We start from the raw sequence: 18009 nt of genomic DNA on the forward strand, positions 1-18009 counted from the left end.
TTTACTATGAAAAGAGCCATTTCACCCACTTGCCCACTAAAGAAAAATAGCCTGGAGCCGCAAAACGTTGTATGTTTAAAACAACATTGGAGGGAAAAAAAAAGACGAGTTGGAGTACTCTTGCTAGTACTGGAGATAAACTTTGTTTTTAAATGAGCTCTAATTTATTTTTTAGAATCGTCAAATAACTCATTAATAATAATTAATAACTCAAATAACTCAAAGTATTACTCATTTCCCTTCATGTTAACCTGTCAGAGAGAACTGGATAGCATCCTGTCTGCTCATTCAGTCACCAGTCAGAACTCAGTCAGGATGCATTCATGGTCTCACACAAAGTTGGATTTTTGTAAACTCATTACAAAGACGTGCATTTTCACCACACGGGTGCTAAAAAATATTCAAGCATTGCAAAGGGAGCCGCAACAAAGAGGCTGGAGAGCCACATGCGGCTCTGGAGCCGCGGGTTGCTGACCCCTGGGCTAGCCTAACCTGTGCTACAGAAGTGAATAAAAAAAATACATAAGATACTCAGTCAATATAATTTATATTCAAATCCAGAAAAAGAACATTCAAATTATTCAAATCATCATTGGCATTTAATTCCTTAAAAAAAAAAAAATCAAATTCTTCATATTATCATTTATATTCAATGCATTCACAAAAAAAATCCCTCAAATTCTCATGAAAAAATTCATATTCACAAAATAATCTACTGCAAACTCAAAAGCGGATTCACAAAAAATAAATTAAATGTCCATTAATTAAATTCGATAAATTAGGAACCCAGATAGTCTGTTCTCTCTGTGAGGCGTGGGAGTGTGTGTGTGTATGTGTGTGTGTAGTGTTTGCAGGGGGTTAAATAGTTCCCAAGTCCTTTCACAATCAGTTCAGTCCACTTCGATATGAAAGAAGGGGCAATGATTAGTGTAGGTGTATGGGTTGGGAGCTGTAATGTTCCAGGAGCTGAGGAAACCAGAAGGTAAGGGGAATGTGAGGAGAAAGGAAAATGGAGGAAGCCAGGAGAGTCAAAGGAAGGAGACCAGACTTAGCTTTTGCCGACAAACGAGGAGGGACAAAACAGTCACGGACAGCAGGTCCAACAGAGCCTCAGATCCAACCTGCTTCAAGAAACTTTCTTCTTTACCGCTGATAATTTGTCTTGTCTCAGTTTCTCCTTCAGTTTCCACATTTAGCTGAGTCGGAAGGCAAAGCTGTCAATTTACTGGTCCATCTATGTTCCCACGCCCACCTATGGTCATGAGCTTTATGGTCATGAGCTTTGGGACGAGACGGAAGAAGGAGATGGCGGACAAAAGTGGCTGAAATGAGTTTCCTCCTTAGGGTGACGAGCTTGGTCATCCAGGAGGGGCTCAGAGAGCTGCTTCTCCTTCACATGGAAAGTAGCCAGACATTGTGGCCGCCTGTGTGAAACAAGAGTACGGGGGCCCAAACAAACCACATCCCTCTCATCTGGTTGATGTACCAGAGTTCTTGCTGCAAGAGGAGATGGCACATACGTAATAGAACTGTGTGATATTGTATATACGAGTTATTGGGGTATTTTTTTTATTCCTTGCAGACATTCGAGGACTTTAAAAATGACAAACAAGCCATCGAGTACCAGCAGAGGATCGTGGACATTTTACTTCAGGTAAAAGGAGCATGACAATGCCTCAGGGCGGGTGTGCATCACCCCAATGTTCGGTAGAGCATCTTTATCACACTCATTGATATTCAAAGCACTGATAGACCACAATTCATGATTTGCCGGGCTAAAAAAAGGGTGGTTTTTGCCACTTTTGTGTTGTATTCTCGTGTTCAACAATGGCAAAGTTTCAGATAATGAGATTTACGCATTAAGCCTTCTATGGCGATATAAAAACGGATTCGACTCGCATCTTTTATCAGGTTTCTACCTGTTTGTGTTCTTTAGTAATCAACAGTAGAATGTAGGTAAGTTGCAGGAAAATATCAGTTCCCAACTACAAAAGTTTAGCTTTCGTGACATTTGGTGAAATATCTAAGCGACTATACCAGGGGTGGGCAAACTTTTTGACTTGTGGGCCGCATTGATTTAACAACATTGACGGGGGGGGGACTATAATATTTTACACGTAACGGTCAATTTTTACACGTATATTTGTGTCATGCAATCTGCTATATGTGCACTTTGAAGTTATTTATTTGATATAAAGTGTGTTAGAAATTAAATGTATAATAATAATGATTATTATTGTTATTCAATAATTATTTTTATTTAGTACTATTATTAATTAATATCATTAATATTAAGAATTATTTTTAATTTTATATTATTATTAATTAATATTATTAATGGTAATAATTAATAATATTTTATTGATTGTATTATTAATATAATTATTATTTATTTAATATTATTGGAAAATATATATTTTTTTATATTTATTATTATTATTATGTGCTTGTGTCCCTTTTTTTAGGAGCATTTTGTAAACAACAGACCACATCAAATAACGAAATTGATAAACCAGCTACTTCAACCATCAAAAGGTTGGCTCAGGCCATGATGCCAGGTTGTATGCTGAGTTTAAATGAAATACTTTGGAAAGAACAGGCGGGCCGTATTCAAACACTTGGCGGGCCGGATGTGGCCCCCGGGCCGTAGTTTGCCCACCCCTGGACTATACCAACATAAACACACAAAAAACATCAAACTAATGGGTTTTAGTTTTCTTAGAAAACTACTCAACTGTGTACAATATTTTCAACTGTGTGAATATTCTTTCTTGTTGCCTAGGTGATGGTGGATAACCCAGACTTTACGCCCTCCCAAGTGGGCGGGCTCTTCACCTTTCTGGCTCGCCAGCTATCTAAACCAGACAACACGCTTTTTGTAAACAGGAAGTTATTTGACCAGGTAAGCACGCACAATACTATTATGTGTCCATTTTCCCACATGGTTGATTTTTATAATTTTACCAACTGTAAACTGCTGAATGCCAAATAAGCCCCTCTACCTTTACTTACATTATTATTATTTATTTAAATTATTTAAATTTTTTGGGCAATTTACTGTTCACGCTGCACTTTACATTATGTTGTTCATATTTGGTTTCTATTCTATCTATTTATTCTCCACATTATTATTATTATTATTATTATTTATTATTACTTATCGGCGGCACGGCGGTCTGGTGGTTAGTGCGCAGACCTCACAGCTAGGAGACCAGGGTTCAATTCCCACCCTCGGCCATCTCTGTGTGGAGTTTGCATGTTCTCCCCGTGCATGCGTGGGTTTTCTCCGGGTACTCCGGTTTCCTCCCACATTCCAAAAACATGCTAGGTTAATTAGCGACTCCAAATTGTCCATAGGTATGAATGTGAGTGTGAATGGTTGTTTGTCTATATGTGCCCTGTGATTGGCTGGCGACCAGTTCAGGGTGTACCCCGCCTCTCGCCCGAAGACAGCTGGGATAGGCTCCAGCACCCCCCGCGACCCTCGTGAGGAAAAAGTGGTAGAAAATGAATGAATGAATTATTACTTATCTTCTTTTGTGTCTGTTATTATATGGGAGCCAGGCAACAACATTTAGTTGGCAATTTCACTACTGTGTTTTTGTGCAATGACAATAAAGGGAGTCTGTCTGTCTGTCTGTCTGTCTGTCTGTACTGTACTGTACTGTACTGTACTGTACTGTACTGTACTGTACTGTACTGTACTGTACTGTACTGTACTGTACTGTATGATGACCTTTGTAAAACGTAACACATATTTGCTGCTTTGGTGGAAGCATCCGTAGGTTGAATTTCAAGTTATCATTTATTTTATTCCCTTCAGGTCCTGGAATTCCTCTGCAAATCAGATGATGACTCTCGACATACTGAAAGGCAGCAGGTTGGTGGTGGATTTATTAAACCCCCCCCCCAAAAAAAAATCATGTATTTTTCATTTTTTGACAGAAAATGCATCTCATACATCATGTTGGGTAATCATTTCTAAATAGATTTCATTCATTCATTTTCTACCGCTTTTCCTCACGAGGGTCGCGGGGGGTGCTGGAGCCTATCCCAGCTGTCTTCGGGCGTAAGGCGGGGTACACCCTAGACTGGTCGCCAGCCAATCACAGGGCACATATAGACAAACAACCATTCACACTCACATTCATACCTATGGACAATTTGGAGTGGCTAATTAACCTAGCATGTTTTTGGAATGTGGGAGGAAACCGGAGTACCCGGAGAAAACCCACGCATGCACGGGGAGAACATGCAAACTCCACACAGAGATGCCCGAGGGTGGAATTGAACCCTGGTCTCCTAGCTGTGAGGTCTGTGCGCTGACCCCTAGACCACCGTGCCGCCCCCTAAATAGATTTGATATTTTAAATATGTTTAATAAGTAAGAGGAGCGTATTGATGCTGAATCTAATCTGCTCATTAAAACAATCAATTTTATTGCAAATGTTGATCTGAAATGAGAGGAGAATGTCAAGGTCAGGCCACCGGGAGAGTTTGGAGGGGGAGGAGCTAACCATGTGTCAAAAATAGACATTTTTTGCCATTCACTGGTAGTCCTGGAGGCTGCATGGCGGACGAGTGGTTAGCATGCAGGCCTCACAGCTAGGAGACCTGAGTTCAATTCCACACCTCGGCCATCTGTGTGTGGAGTTCTGTGTGGGTTTTCTCCGGGTACTCCGGTTTCCTCCCACATTCCAAAAACATGCTAGGTTAATTAGCCACTCCAAATTGTCCATAGGTATGAATGTGAGTGTGAATGGTTGTTTGTCTATATGTGCCCTGTGATTGGCTGGCGACCAGTCCAGGGTGTACCCCGCCTCTTGCCTCAAGACAGCTGGGATAGGCTCCAGCACCCCTCGGAACCCTTGTGAGGATAAGCGGTAGAAAATTTATGAATGGTAGTCCTGGAATGTAATCCCCATGGAAATATTGGGAAAAAACAGTGATTACCAGATTACCAGGCCAGTGACATGATGTCAGTAAAGCCTGAGCTTTCCTGTTCATGGCTTCCAGGTGCTGCTGCAGCTACTCCAGGTCGGAGGTGTGGTCCAGTTTGATGAAGGGAAGCTGCTGACTTTGGCGGACGGAGCTAAATTGTGAGTGGCGGACAAAGATGAAAACGTTGGTACATCGAATGAACTGCTTGAAATGTCGTATGTTGGCGATGGTTAGTATGAAAACAGTAGAAGCACTACTGCTGGAACCTTGTACAGATACAGGTTAGGAACTTTGCCTCACATATCTAAGCTGGAACCAGCTAGAACAGGGGTGGGCAAACTACGGCCCGGGGGCCACATCCGGCCCGCCAAGTGCTTGAATACGGCCCACCTGTATTTCATTTAAACTCAACATACAACCTGACATCAAGGCTTGAGCCTTAATAATATAATTAATATAATATTATTAATTATTGACATTATTAATTATTGACATTATTAATAATTAATAATAATATTAAATAAATAAATTTATATATTTTATATATTATTTTATATATATTTTATATTTTTTATATAAATAATAATTATTAATAAAAGTAATTATTATTAATAATAATACTAAATAAAAAATATTGAATAATAATTATTATTATTATTTTTATTATAATACATTTAATTTATAACACACTTTACATCAAATAAATCATCTCAAAGTGCACATATAGCAGATTGCATGACACTTTTACATGTAAAACGTGTGTAAAATATACGTGTAAAAATTGACCGTTACGTGTAAAATATTATATAGTCTGCCCCCCCCGTCAATGTTGTTAAATCAATGCGGCCCACAAGTCAAAAAAGTTTGCCCACCCATGAGCTAGAACCCCCCACGCCACTGAACCGGAGAATAGGATCGAGAGCAGTTGCGTCCGTGTTCAAGCGCCGAGCTTTGTGATATCTTCCACACATTTGCTACACTAAAATGTCTCCTGCCGGGATAAACCAACTCAAACTTTTCACTGAAAAAAAAACAGCTCAAGAGCGTACTACGAGCAGATGTCTGTCTCTTTCAATCCAGCTACCAAATTCTGGAATTTCTATATGAAAAGAAACATATGTATGACAAGACCATTGACTGCTACATGAAAGACCCCCAGAGGAAGGTAACATGCTCACAATAAACTCTAAACTCTAACCAATGAGCATGCAAGTCATGGTAAACGTGTGTGTGTGTGTGTGTATTTGCAGGGTGAGATCTTTGCTTACATCCACCAACTGATGTCCACGGCAAGGCCTAAGTGTGAGGAGAAACAGCTGGTTAAGAAGAAAACATTGCAATATATACAGGTCAGCTCGTGCATCCATCATTTCGTGTTTACTATGCTGTCAACTAGGGATGGAAAAATCGATGAGAATCTACACAAAGGTTCGAAAACGATTCAAAAACATTCCATGCAGTGTCCAAGGAGTACGAGTCCATTCAATTTGATGCTTAACTCATTCAATCCGAGCCATTTTTAAAAAGCTGTCCTTCTCACTACAGGCCATTTTTATTGATTTGGACTGATCTTTCATGGCACACAGATTATTGTGTTCTTGGACTGTATAGCCCAGGGGTGGGCAAACTTTTTGACTCGCGGGCCGCATTGATATAACAAAATTTACGGGGGGCAGACTATATATTTTACACGTAACAGTCCACCTGGTATTATTGTATCTGTAAAATTGTCATGCAATCTGCTATTATTATTTATTATTTTATATTTATATTTAAATATTGTAAAAATAATAAAATATTATAATAATTAAAATAAAATTTAAATAATAATTATTATATTATTATTATGTAAAATATGCAAATATATCAATATTATTATATATAATTAATATAATAATTAGCAATAATATAATAACTATAATAATCATAGTGTTATAATAATAATAATAATTATTATTATTATTATTATGTGCTTGTGTCCATTTTTTCAGGAGCACTTTGTAAACAACAGACCATGTCAAAAAACGAAATTGATAAAACCATCAAAAGGTTGGCTCAGGCCATGATGCCAGGTTGTATGTTGAGTTTAAATGAAATACTTTGGAAAGAATGGCGGGCCGTATTCAAACACTTGGCGGGCCGGATGTGGCCCCTGGGCCGTAGTTTGCCCACCCCTGGTATAGACATTAGGGATCGACTGATATGTTTTTTGGGGGCCGATGCCGATGCCGATACCGATTTTTTTCCATCACCCTTAGCCGATGCCCGATTTTACTTGTGCCGCTATTTGTGGCCGATACTGCTTTTGATCCCTCAATTTACATGAAAAAATGACCATGATAACAAATATTGCAGGTCTCAAGTTGAAACAAATATGTATTGAAATGTAAACACTGAACACAGTAGGATTCAGCTTTCTTAAACACACATTTAAACGGCATTATCAACTTTAAAAGGAATAAATATTCAACCACGTGCAAAACATTTCTGTTAATTAATGTTTAATCAAACGTAATAATTTTTTCTGGGTACATGATACCATACAGCATCCATATCAAACTTGCGCGGGCCGCACTAACATTAAACTTTCATATCAAGACGGGGGCCTCAAACTAGTGTCCTGCGGGCCGAGTGTTTGAGACCCCTGGTTTAACCGGTCGACTCAAACTAACGTCATGATTGACTGATAGCTTGCGATCAGAGTAATAGGCACCCCCCGACTTGTATCGTCACTGTCCCATTTGTCTTTCAGTGCAAACATGTACCCAGTTTGATTTCCCCTGCGTCATGAACCTGATGTTGTATCTTCACAGGAATTGGTGACGCTCGATGCAAGCAAGTCAGCTGACCTGGTTGTGTGTCACTTTGCTGAAGAAGTGAAGCAAATCATCTCTGAACTTCCTGTAAGGGTTGAATTTGAATGTATTTATTTAAATTTATTTCTGTTAGGCCAGAAGACTTAACTTCAATAAAACTTTGCCAATGCCAATGATGATATCAGATTAGCTTGATGATGCTAGTTACATCCGCCAAGCACAGCATGGAGGTTTGTGTTCAAAATAAATGAAAAAGTTCTCAATGCATTTGGATGAAATTTTCAAAAATGGTCAGAAATGTGACGTAGAAGAACTGAATCCAGGAATTTTGGAATAGGATTCTTTAACATTGCAACAGCGGCACGGCGGTCTGGTGGTTAGTGCGTAGACCTCACAGCTAGGAGACCAGGGTTCAATTCCCACCCTCGAGTTTGCATGTTCTCCCCGTGCATGCGTGGGTTTTCTCCGGGTACTCCGGTTTCCTCCCACATTCCAAAAACATGCTAGGTTAATTAGCCACTCCAAATTGTCCATAGGTATGAATGTGAGTGTGAATGGTTGTTTGTCTATATGTGCCCTGTGATTGGCTGGCCACCAGTCCAGGGTGTACCCCGCCTCTCGCCCGAAGACAGCTGGGATAGGCTCCAGCACCCCCGCGACCCTGGTGAGGAAAAAGCGATAGAAAATGAATGAATGAATGAACATTGCAACATAGGAACTTTTTTTTGCCGTTAGTGCATTTAACTACTAAAAATGGCCAAAGCACTTGTTGATGGTACATCATACTAGGTGTTAGCATGTTAATGTTAGCATCAGAGGTGGCCAAATTTTTCCATACCATTGTATTTTTTTTTTTTTGTTCTTATCTATTTAAGTTATTTGAACACGGATAATCGAATGAATTGGCTAATTTCTATGCATCTGAATGTAGCCATAATATATTTTCTTTTTTTTTTTTTTTACAGGATGGCGAGGTGCTTTTCATATTTGTGACCTGCTTCCTGGAGTCTTGGTATTGCCTGCTTTCGTCTTCTATTCAGTTTTTTATGTTTCTTGCATTTCAACCTTCACCTGTGCTGTTTCGCAGGGAGAATCATAATCCGGGGAGCACCCTTCCTCTGGAATACGAGCTCCACAAGCTTCTGTTGGACCTACAGTGCCGTTTTGCCCCACAGCAGCTCCTGCACTTCCTTCAGACGTCACGACATTACAGGCTGGAGGACGCCATACAAGTATGAAAATAAACAACCAGGGTACTGGAATTTCTGGTGTATAGGCCGCTACTTTTTTCTTAAACTTATAACCCTGCGGCATATACACCGGTGCGGCTAAGTTCTAATCTTGCAACATCTCCTTTACTTCAGAAATACTGCTAATTGTTTAAATACCGCTCGCAAGTTAATGAGGAAACGGTGTCTCTTTGTTTGGCAGGAGCCATCATTAGCTATAATCATTAGCTTAACATGTTTCACTCATGCTGTCATCTTATAAAGAACACTGATCACATTCATCACACAGTAACTTAACCCTCAAAAGGTGTATCTAAGAAATATACAAAGTACAAGTACCAGGACTTGGAGTTTCAAATGGGGAAAATAAATACTATTTTACTAAATACGCCAGCCGGGGCTCTGCAATGATGTCAGCCTCCCTGTGGGATCTGAGCTCCACTGCATTACGGAACAATTTAGACTCGCCAATTAACCTAGCATGCATGTTTTCGGAATGTGGGAGGAAACCTTGGTACCCGGAAAAACTTATGCACACACAGGGAGAACATAGAAACTCCACACAGAGGTGTCCAAGCGGAGAATAAAAAAAAAACAAAATGAGAAAAAAAAATGTTTTTAAACTCACATTAGTACTTGTGTCTTTGTTAGGTTTACCTTTTGAGTGTTAAGTTGCTGTGTAACGAGTTTAGTGTTGTTTGTGAGTGTGAGTCAGTTATCATGTTAGCATATTGAGTAATTCATTCATTCATTTTCTACCGCTTTTTCCTCACGAGGGTCGCGGGGGTGCTGGAGCCTATCCCAGCTGTCTTCGGGCGTAAGGCGAGGTACACCCTGGACTGGTCGCCAGCCAATCACAGGGCACATATAGACAAACAACCATTCACACTCACATTCATACCTATGGACAATTTGGAGTCGCTAATTAACCTAGCATGTTTTTGGAATGTGGGAGGAAACCGGAGTACCCGGAGAAAACCCACGCATGCACGGGGAGAACATGCAAACTCCACACAGAGATGCCCGAGGGTGGGATTGAACCCTGGTCTCCGAGCTGTGAGGTCTGCGCGCTAACCCCTAGACCACCGTGCCGCCCCCAAGCGGAGAATTGAACAAAAAAATTTTTTTAACTCACATTAGTACTTGTGTCTTTGTTAGGTTTACCTTTTGAGTGTTAAGTTGCTGTGTAACGAGTTTAGTGTTGTTTGTGAGTATGAGTCAGAATGTTAGCATATTGAGTAATGATCTCCTATAATTTCCAATTGCTTGTCGTGAATACATTTACAGCTTGTGATTGCCTCCTGCCAAAGGAAGAGCCAGCTGGTCCTCACGGACTCCTGCATGGCACAATTCGACATTTTATGATGTGGACGTATGCGACTTATAGATATACAAATCAGTTTTGTCCCTGTAAATATAGTGGGTGATATAATATAGTCCACGCTCCATAATAAGGCTGAAAATGAGCATAATTGCGCCTCTTTAAGTAATTTTGCTTTTCTAACGGCCATCGTTTGGACCTCTGTGTGTCTGCTCAGATGACGGAGAAGTACCACCACAGTGAGGCTACAGGCTACCTACTGGAGAAGAAGGGAGACTTTTATGGAGCTTTTACAGTTTTGTTGGAGGTAAGAAAAAATGAATGTCCTTGTCGTCTGTCACTCAAACTCCCGCATCGACTGACTCTCTTTATGGCTTCTATGTCATTATCCTTAGGCATTAAAAGTCAAACTTTCTATGCTGACTGCTGACACGAACAGACGACGGAGTGAAGATGAGGAAGGCGATGAGTTGACCGTATTGGGCGAAGTCGAGCGTTTGTTGAATGACCTCATCGCTTTGGGTCATCGCAGCTCTCAGAAACTCCAGCAGCCACAAATAAAGGTCGTATTTCTTCACATCTTTAACAGCATTTCCATTGGTCACCGATTCCAACACGCGGATTTGATATCTGATGATTAGACCACTACGGATGTTTACATGACCCAGAATATCATTGTTGCATTTGTATTTGCATACACCTGGATGATATCAGATATCAGACCGGGGGCGTTAGCTTGGTTTATGATGCTGCGTACTCAGCACGCCGTCTCTTCTGCATTTAGGTCGACCTCACAACCGGACGTACCGTTTTTTTTCTCATTGGGAACATAGCTGTGCCGTTTCCTCCCACATTCCAAAAACATGCTAGGTTAATTGGCAAATTGACGATATTTCTTTTCTTTCTAGACATAGACATAGACATTCTTTATTGTCATTGCACAATAACACAGCAGTGAAATTGCCAACGAAATGTCGTTGCCTGGCTACCATGTAATAATAAATAATAATAATAAATAATAAATTAAAATTTTTAATTGTAATTTATTATTTATTATTATTATTTATTATTACATTAAAAATTAAAAATTAAAAATTTAATTTTTTATTTTTTATTTTTTATTTTTTATTTTTTATTTTTTATTTTTTATTTTTTATTTTTTATTTTTAATAAAAATTAAAAATTAAAAATTAAAAATTAAAAATTTAAATTTTATTTTTTATTTTTTATTTTAAATTTTAATTTATTATTTAAATTTATTATTATTAAAATTAAACAGACATAGACATTCTTTATTGTCATTGCACAATAACACAGCAGTGAAATTGCCAACGAAATGTCGTTGCCTGGCTACCATGTAATAATAAATAATAATAATAAATTAAAAATTAAAATTTAATTTTAATTTTAATTTTATTTTTTATTTATGTATTATGTATTATTTATTATTTATTATTTATTATTTATTATTTATTATTTATTATTTATTATTTATTATTTATTATTTAAATTTATTATTATTAAAATTTTAATTTTAATTAAAAATTAAATTAAAAATTAAATTAAAAATTAAATTAAAAATTAAATTAATAATCTGGAGAATAAATAGATTACATACAAATATGAACAACAATGTACAGCCTAAACAGTAATTTGTAACAATAATTTAAAGTTTGGCTGTGCGTGTGTCAATAACTATAACTACTACATGTAATATCTTGAGGGTTCTTTTCCTTATAAGACTTGCCAGCAGGTAGATGATCTTTTACTCGCTTTTTTAACAAGCAGCTTTATACACATACCACAGTTTTCCTGCAGTTGATGCACTCTCACCGTAACAGGCAACACACCACCGACTTCATTAAACTTGAAATGCAATATCTGAATGTGTGTTGGCTGCATTAATGATGTACTGTATGTGGGGTGCACGGATGTCGCACAGAAGGAGTCCGCAACTGCAACCTACGAATAAAATGGACATTTTGCCCAAACCCGATACCAGTAAAACGTAGGAAAGACACACACAGAGATGTATAAAGTGCGTAGGTTTGCCTGGGCATGACAAAGAACCCCTGTGGCTGGTCTACGGCTCCAAAATCAACACATCACACACACCTTCCCTGACTTTAGTGTTGAACCACAACACCAGAAACTACTTTATTGAATCTGCTTTTTTTTTTCAGGAGCTCTGGTTTTCATTATTGGATACATTGATGGCGCCTCAAAGGCAAATGAAAGCGAAACACATGTCTGAAGGTAATCCAGCACACAGCTTCACTCAAAGCTGTTATCATCACGGGCTAAATCATACACACGGGGTGGCTTCAATTGCAGGGTATTGCCGTGTAAATAACAAAAAGGCCTGCTTGTCCAACACATTTTACTCCATTGGATGCCTCTGGTTTAAGAACAATTGTAGTATTTTCACCTCTCTCCAAGTGTGAGTCCATGTTTTAGTAGTGATGAAAGCAATGTGTTTATGCATTTTTTTCCAGTGTTCAGAGAGCTGACAATGAGAGTTTTCAACAGCATGAGTAGCTTTATTTCCCTGCCTGCCATCATCCAGCTGGTACTGCAGGTGTGTATCTGCGTCTTGCTTTCCAACTTGATACATTCACAAGATCAAATGCTATAGCTACTGAAATGTGTCTAATTGATGAGTACATTTTCTTTGCAAATGTTTTCAATTCAATTTAAGGCCTGTCACAATAACAGATTTTGCTGGTCAATACTGTCTGCAACACTTTTTTTCTTTTTTCCCTGTGAATTAAATAATAATAATAATGATAATATGTATAATCTAAAGAAATCAAGTTTTATTTCTGAAGAGTATTTAACATTAACATTAACAACGTGCGGAGCCATACAAAACTTCCAAATGCCCAAACACATTGGCATAGTTTAACACAACAATACAACCATGTAGCAACATTTACAGGTCATAATAAATAAATCATAACAGGTCCCATGTGATCAATATTATCCCAGCAGGCCTGAAGCTGCTTGCCCCCAAAGCTGAAATCTTACCAATTGAAAGTTTCTTGCTTTAAATTCCCTTTTTGTTCCCATGAAAGATTCCCACTTGAATATGGCTAGCGTTGACCCCCACTCTGTGTCCTACAGGACCCCCTTTATGGAGAGGGACAAGTTGCAGAGATCCACGGTCTTCTTCTCGGGATGCTGGACACTTTCAACTATGAACAGGTACATTCCACATTGTGTGCAGCATTACAGTAACATTACTGACACCTAGTGACCAGTGTACAATACTACATATTAGGGCTGGGTGATGATATATTGATATTTCTTTTAAGTACAATATCAAAAACAAGCATATTGTACGTATCATATAGACTGGATTTGATGCGGAGGTCTTATGTTTAAGATGGCGCCCGAGTGCGAGCTAGTTACAGCAGTTCTAAATCTTGTGCGACGATTTTGGTGTTTAATAATAAGTAAAAATCACTCTAAGATGGGGATTAGCTACAGCAGGGGTGCTCATTAAGTCGATCGCGATCTACCGGTCGATCGCGGAGGTGGTACTGGTCGATCGCGGCGTGACATTAAAAAAATATCATCCTAGCATCAATGCCGTCACTTGATTGATATACAGGGCAGCCATTCAGATGACAACTGAATGTTGCCCTTCGGGTGACCAATCAAATCAAACAACGTCTCTAAGTGCAGCAGAACTTACAATGTCAGCCTATCATCCATCCCCGTTACTTGATTGACATACAGGACAACCAATCAGATGACAACTGAATTTTGACCTTTAGGTCACCGCTCATGCGTAAACAACGATGCAAAGTGCTAAGCTAGTCGGCGAATTGCGTCAGATTTTAAGCCCTCCATAAAGTTTATGGTCACTAAAATGAGTGAAGGAGCTGGACCAAGTAAAAAGGCAAAAACATATCACTTCCATACGGAATGGGAGGTGGACTTTTTTTTTTCACAATGTCTTTTTCGAAGTGCGTTTGCCTGGCTAACCTGGCTATCAGCAGCTACTGTCCGGACTATGCATCCCTGGCTGATTCAATTCAGTGCAAGTCATCAAAGTAAACTCAGGTAATTACAAAAAATGTTAATAGTTAATTATGTGTGTTTTGCAATATTGGCTCATTTGGTTATGTAAGGTACATCAACATACATTGTACGTACAAATAATCCTCAATACATTTGAAAATAAATAGATGTTTTGCATTTTTGTAGTGGGTAGATCATTTTGACTCGGTCATTTTAAAAGTAGCTCGCATGCTGAAAAAGTGTGAGCACCCCTGAGCTACAGTAATGGACTGCTAATTGAACCTGCATGTCCTATCCTCATCCCCCCCCCCCCCCATCAAAACCTTCAATTAAGATTAGCCGTGTGTGTCGTACTTTCTTATAAAATACAACATTGAAATCCTAGATCTGTACTGCACGAATCTAAAGTAAAGAACATGAATCCAAATCCTGTACAGTCATAAATGTATTTGTATTGCAGACATTGTTTGAAACAACCACTCGTCTGCTCAACCATGACCTCCACTGGTCGCTGGCTCATCTGCGCACGGCCGTGACCAAGGGACTCCACCCGAGACAGGACTACTGTCACATCTGCATGCAGCAGTACAAGAGATGGCACAACCCAACAGAGGAGATCATCATATTCAGGTAAGGCCGTGGAACATTTCCATGTACTATCTCACACCTTATTTATGTTGCTTCCTTGGTTTCAGACCCAACTGGTAAGTGAAGTTCTACAAAGCAAAGCAGGATTCCGTATCTATAAATAACTAGAGCATAGAAAACTTGTTTACCACCTCCTAAATATGCTTTTTTAACATGATTAGAGACCTCTAGAAATGAATAACACCCCTATAATATTTGTATTACTACTGCAGACAAGCGCAGCGTAGAAGTTAGATTTTTGCCGGCGTGTCTGTGTTCAAAATGGATCCTAAATGGATTTTTTTCAGCATTTGTTGAAAATGGGATATGGAAGACCTGATGACATTTTGTGGGTGATCCAAAATTCAATATTAATAGCCTTCTACTACATCCACATTTCTCAAGCCATTCAAGCCATTCCAGCATCAAGTCATTCAGTGAAGTCAGTCATTCATTCATTTTCTACCGCTTTTCCTCACGAGGGTCGCGGGGGGTGCTGGAGCCTATCCCAGCTGTCTTCGGGTGTAAGGCAGGGTACACCCTAGACTGGTCGCCAGCCAATCACAGGGCACATATAGACAAACAACCATTCACACCTATGGACAATTTGGAGTGGCTAATTAACCTAGCATGTTTTTGGAATGTGGGAGGAAACCGGAGTACCCGGAGAAAACCCACGCATGCACGGGGAGAACATGCAAACTCCACACAGAGATGCCCGAGGGTGGAATTGAACCCTGGTCTCCTAGCTGTGAGGTCTGCGCGCTAACCCCTAGACCACCGTGCCGGCCGCATTAGTTGAAGTAGAGAATAAATAAAGTTTTTTATTAGTCGTGGATGGGGTCCAAGCTAATTCATGTCATTTAAATTTGTTTTTAACAGAGGAGCGAAACGGGGGTTGACTCCATGGGGGCGGGGGCTGGGTCTCTGCCTACTCCTTGGTCGGGGAGTAACATCTCCTGCGGCTTTGAGAATAAGTCTTTGCTAAATGAGTACCAATGTCTGTTTGTGTCTTTCTTGCCAGTTGTGGTCATCCATACCACATCCAGTGCCTGCAGCAGCACGACTGTGGGCTGGGATGTGCTTCAGAGCAGCAGCAGCAGCAGCAGCAATGGAGTTGCTATAAGTGTTCCACCAGTCACAGTGGAAGAAGCGGACAGTATATCACAGCCAAGAAAAGCCGCAGCACATCTCTTGCACAGGTTGGTACACAGTGTACAGTAGCTCTGTGCATAACAACGTTCCCTGGATGATTCCTTTTGTTCGCTTTCAGACCCGCCTTTCATTCATGCAACACGATGAAGCTCGTCGAAAGAAGGTAAATATGTATCAAATCTTTCAGCAGATGTCTCTAGAAAGAACTTCAACCTAATGAAAATCATACTACAGGAGGTCCTGGGGGTTACAAACCATTTCTTTTCCTATGACAGCGATCTACGTCATGTACGACATAAGTCAGAACTTACATCTACATGAAAGCTAAACTAACTCCTGAGTCACTCGCACTGTAAACACAACACACAAAGGACACATCACATACTGATGAATAGAAACATCTTACTTTTATCTCTGGAAGGGGCGTTGCAAAGCAGGGAGACACAGGCTTGAGGCCCTGTCCACAAGGGAAGTACATAGTGGCATCCAGACTGGTGACCACCAGGTCTTCTGCCACCAAACACAACATGTCGTATAACGAGGCTCACCTATAAAGTTCTTTTAGAACCAGATTCTAATTTTTCACCTTTGACCTTTTTACTCCAGACGCTGGAGGAGGCAACATTAGACTTTCAACAAGACCAATCATGGGATCAACTACGTTGTTTATACAAAGGACCATCAAGGGTAAGTCAATAATCAGCCATCTCCTCTGGTTCTGCTGGGGGGGCATCAGGCTGGTCCCAGGCTAGCTGTGAGGAGTGGTCATTCCATGGTTTCCACGGTCAACAGAGCACAACAGGAGACCTGAGTTCAATCCCACCCTCGGCCATCTCTGTGTGGAGTTTGCATGTTCTCTTGGAGTTTTCTCCGGCTACCCCGGTTTTCCTCCCCCATTCCAAAAACATGCTATATTAATTAGCCACTCCAAATTGTCCATAGGTATGAATGTGAGTGTGAATGGTTGTTTGTCTATATATGCCATGTGATTGGGAAATAGCCTTGATGATTGATGAAGTATTGTGAATGTCATTCTTTTAAAGATCTACATCTAAAATGTCTACTAATAGATGCCTTTTCTCTTCTCCAGTTGTCCGTCCTGGCAGAGCTCTCTCACCCTCGTTCCAATGAGAAGGCAGGGATTCTCATTCAGGTTCATCCGGAACAAGACCCTTTCAATCTTAAACTATCACCTCCACCTCTGTTGGAGGAATAACACCAAGATGAGCAACAACACAGCACACCATGTCTCTTTGTGGCAGATGATTCAATACCACCAAGATATCATCCATAAATGATATATTTTAAAAACACAACCAGTTCCATGCCATTCAACGGTTACATTTGTTGATGTAAACATGAGTCTTACATTATAAAATAAAGAAGCCAATTATATAAAATAAAGAAGCCAATTATATAAAAGTATTCTCGGGTCCCCAGCCACAAGAAACTTTCAATGTTTTTTTTTTTATTATTAAAAAAGCAACATATATATTAGTTGTTGCATGTTTCATACAAGCAGTGACTAGTCCCACTTTGTTCAACAGTCCTTGACTGTGTATGATTTTTTATATATATATATATAAAATATACCGACCTCTCGTACTTCATGCAAGACATGCTTCTTTTGGCAGCTCCTCCACAAAATGGCAGCTCTCTTTTGCGCGCCAACTGAATGTTGTGTGCTGCAGTGAAATGCGTCCGAATGGAAACAGCGGTCAGGCTGAAGTAATGTTCCGCACCACAGAGCTGCGTTTGTCAAAATTGTCCCCAGCCATGAAAGAGTTACCAATGGTGGCCACGGCCACCTTAGCTCCAGCACCCCCGGGAATGAATGAATGAATGAAAGAAAGAAAAGCAATGAGGAGTTGCGTTTAAAGACACCAAGTAATCT

General features: G+C 39.7%; 1 protein-coding gene across 2 annotated transcripts in view; it reads left to right on the top strand.

The window, feature by feature from the left end:
* The window catches only part of vps8 (VPS8 subunit of CORVET complex), a 40969-nt gene extending 23336 nt beyond the window's left edge, over positions 1–17633 (top strand). For both annotated transcript variants that reach the window (XM_058056647.1, XM_058056648.1), the window contains 19 exons: positions 1583–1654; positions 2783–2902; positions 3824–3880; positions 5017–5099; positions 6022–6106; positions 6192–6290; positions 7755–7844; positions 8723–8769; positions 8845–8989; positions 10525–10614; positions 10703–10870; positions 12491–12563; positions 12803–12885; positions 13431–13511; positions 14794–14963; positions 15985–16162; positions 16234–16278; positions 16722–16802; positions 17206–17633. In XM_058056647.1, coding sequence (XP_057912630.1) covers positions 1583–1654; positions 2783–2902; positions 3824–3880; positions 5017–5099; positions 6022–6106; positions 6192–6290; positions 7755–7844; positions 8723–8769; positions 8845–8989; positions 10525–10614; positions 10703–10870; positions 12491–12563; positions 12803–12885; positions 13431–13511; positions 14794–14963; positions 15985–16162; positions 16234–16278; positions 16722–16802; positions 17206–17331 — 1893 coding nt within the window. In that variant the 3' untranslated portion in view covers positions 17332–17633. The remainder of the gene's footprint in view (positions 1–1582; positions 1655–2782; positions 2903–3823; positions 3881–5016; positions 5100–6021; positions 6107–6191; positions 6291–7754; positions 7845–8722; positions 8770–8844; positions 8990–10524; positions 10615–10702; positions 10871–12490; positions 12564–12802; positions 12886–13430; positions 13512–14793; positions 14964–15984; positions 16163–16233; positions 16279–16721; positions 16803–17205) is intronic.
* Positions 17634–18009: the final 376 nt, after the last annotated feature.

Source organism: Doryrhamphus excisus, chromosome 19, assembly GCF_030265055.1.
Source record: "Doryrhamphus excisus isolate RoL2022-K1 chromosome 19, RoL_Dexc_1.0, whole genome shotgun sequence".
NCBI classification, from domain to species: domain Eukaryota; kingdom Metazoa; phylum Chordata; class Actinopteri; order Syngnathiformes; family Syngnathidae; genus Doryrhamphus; species Doryrhamphus excisus.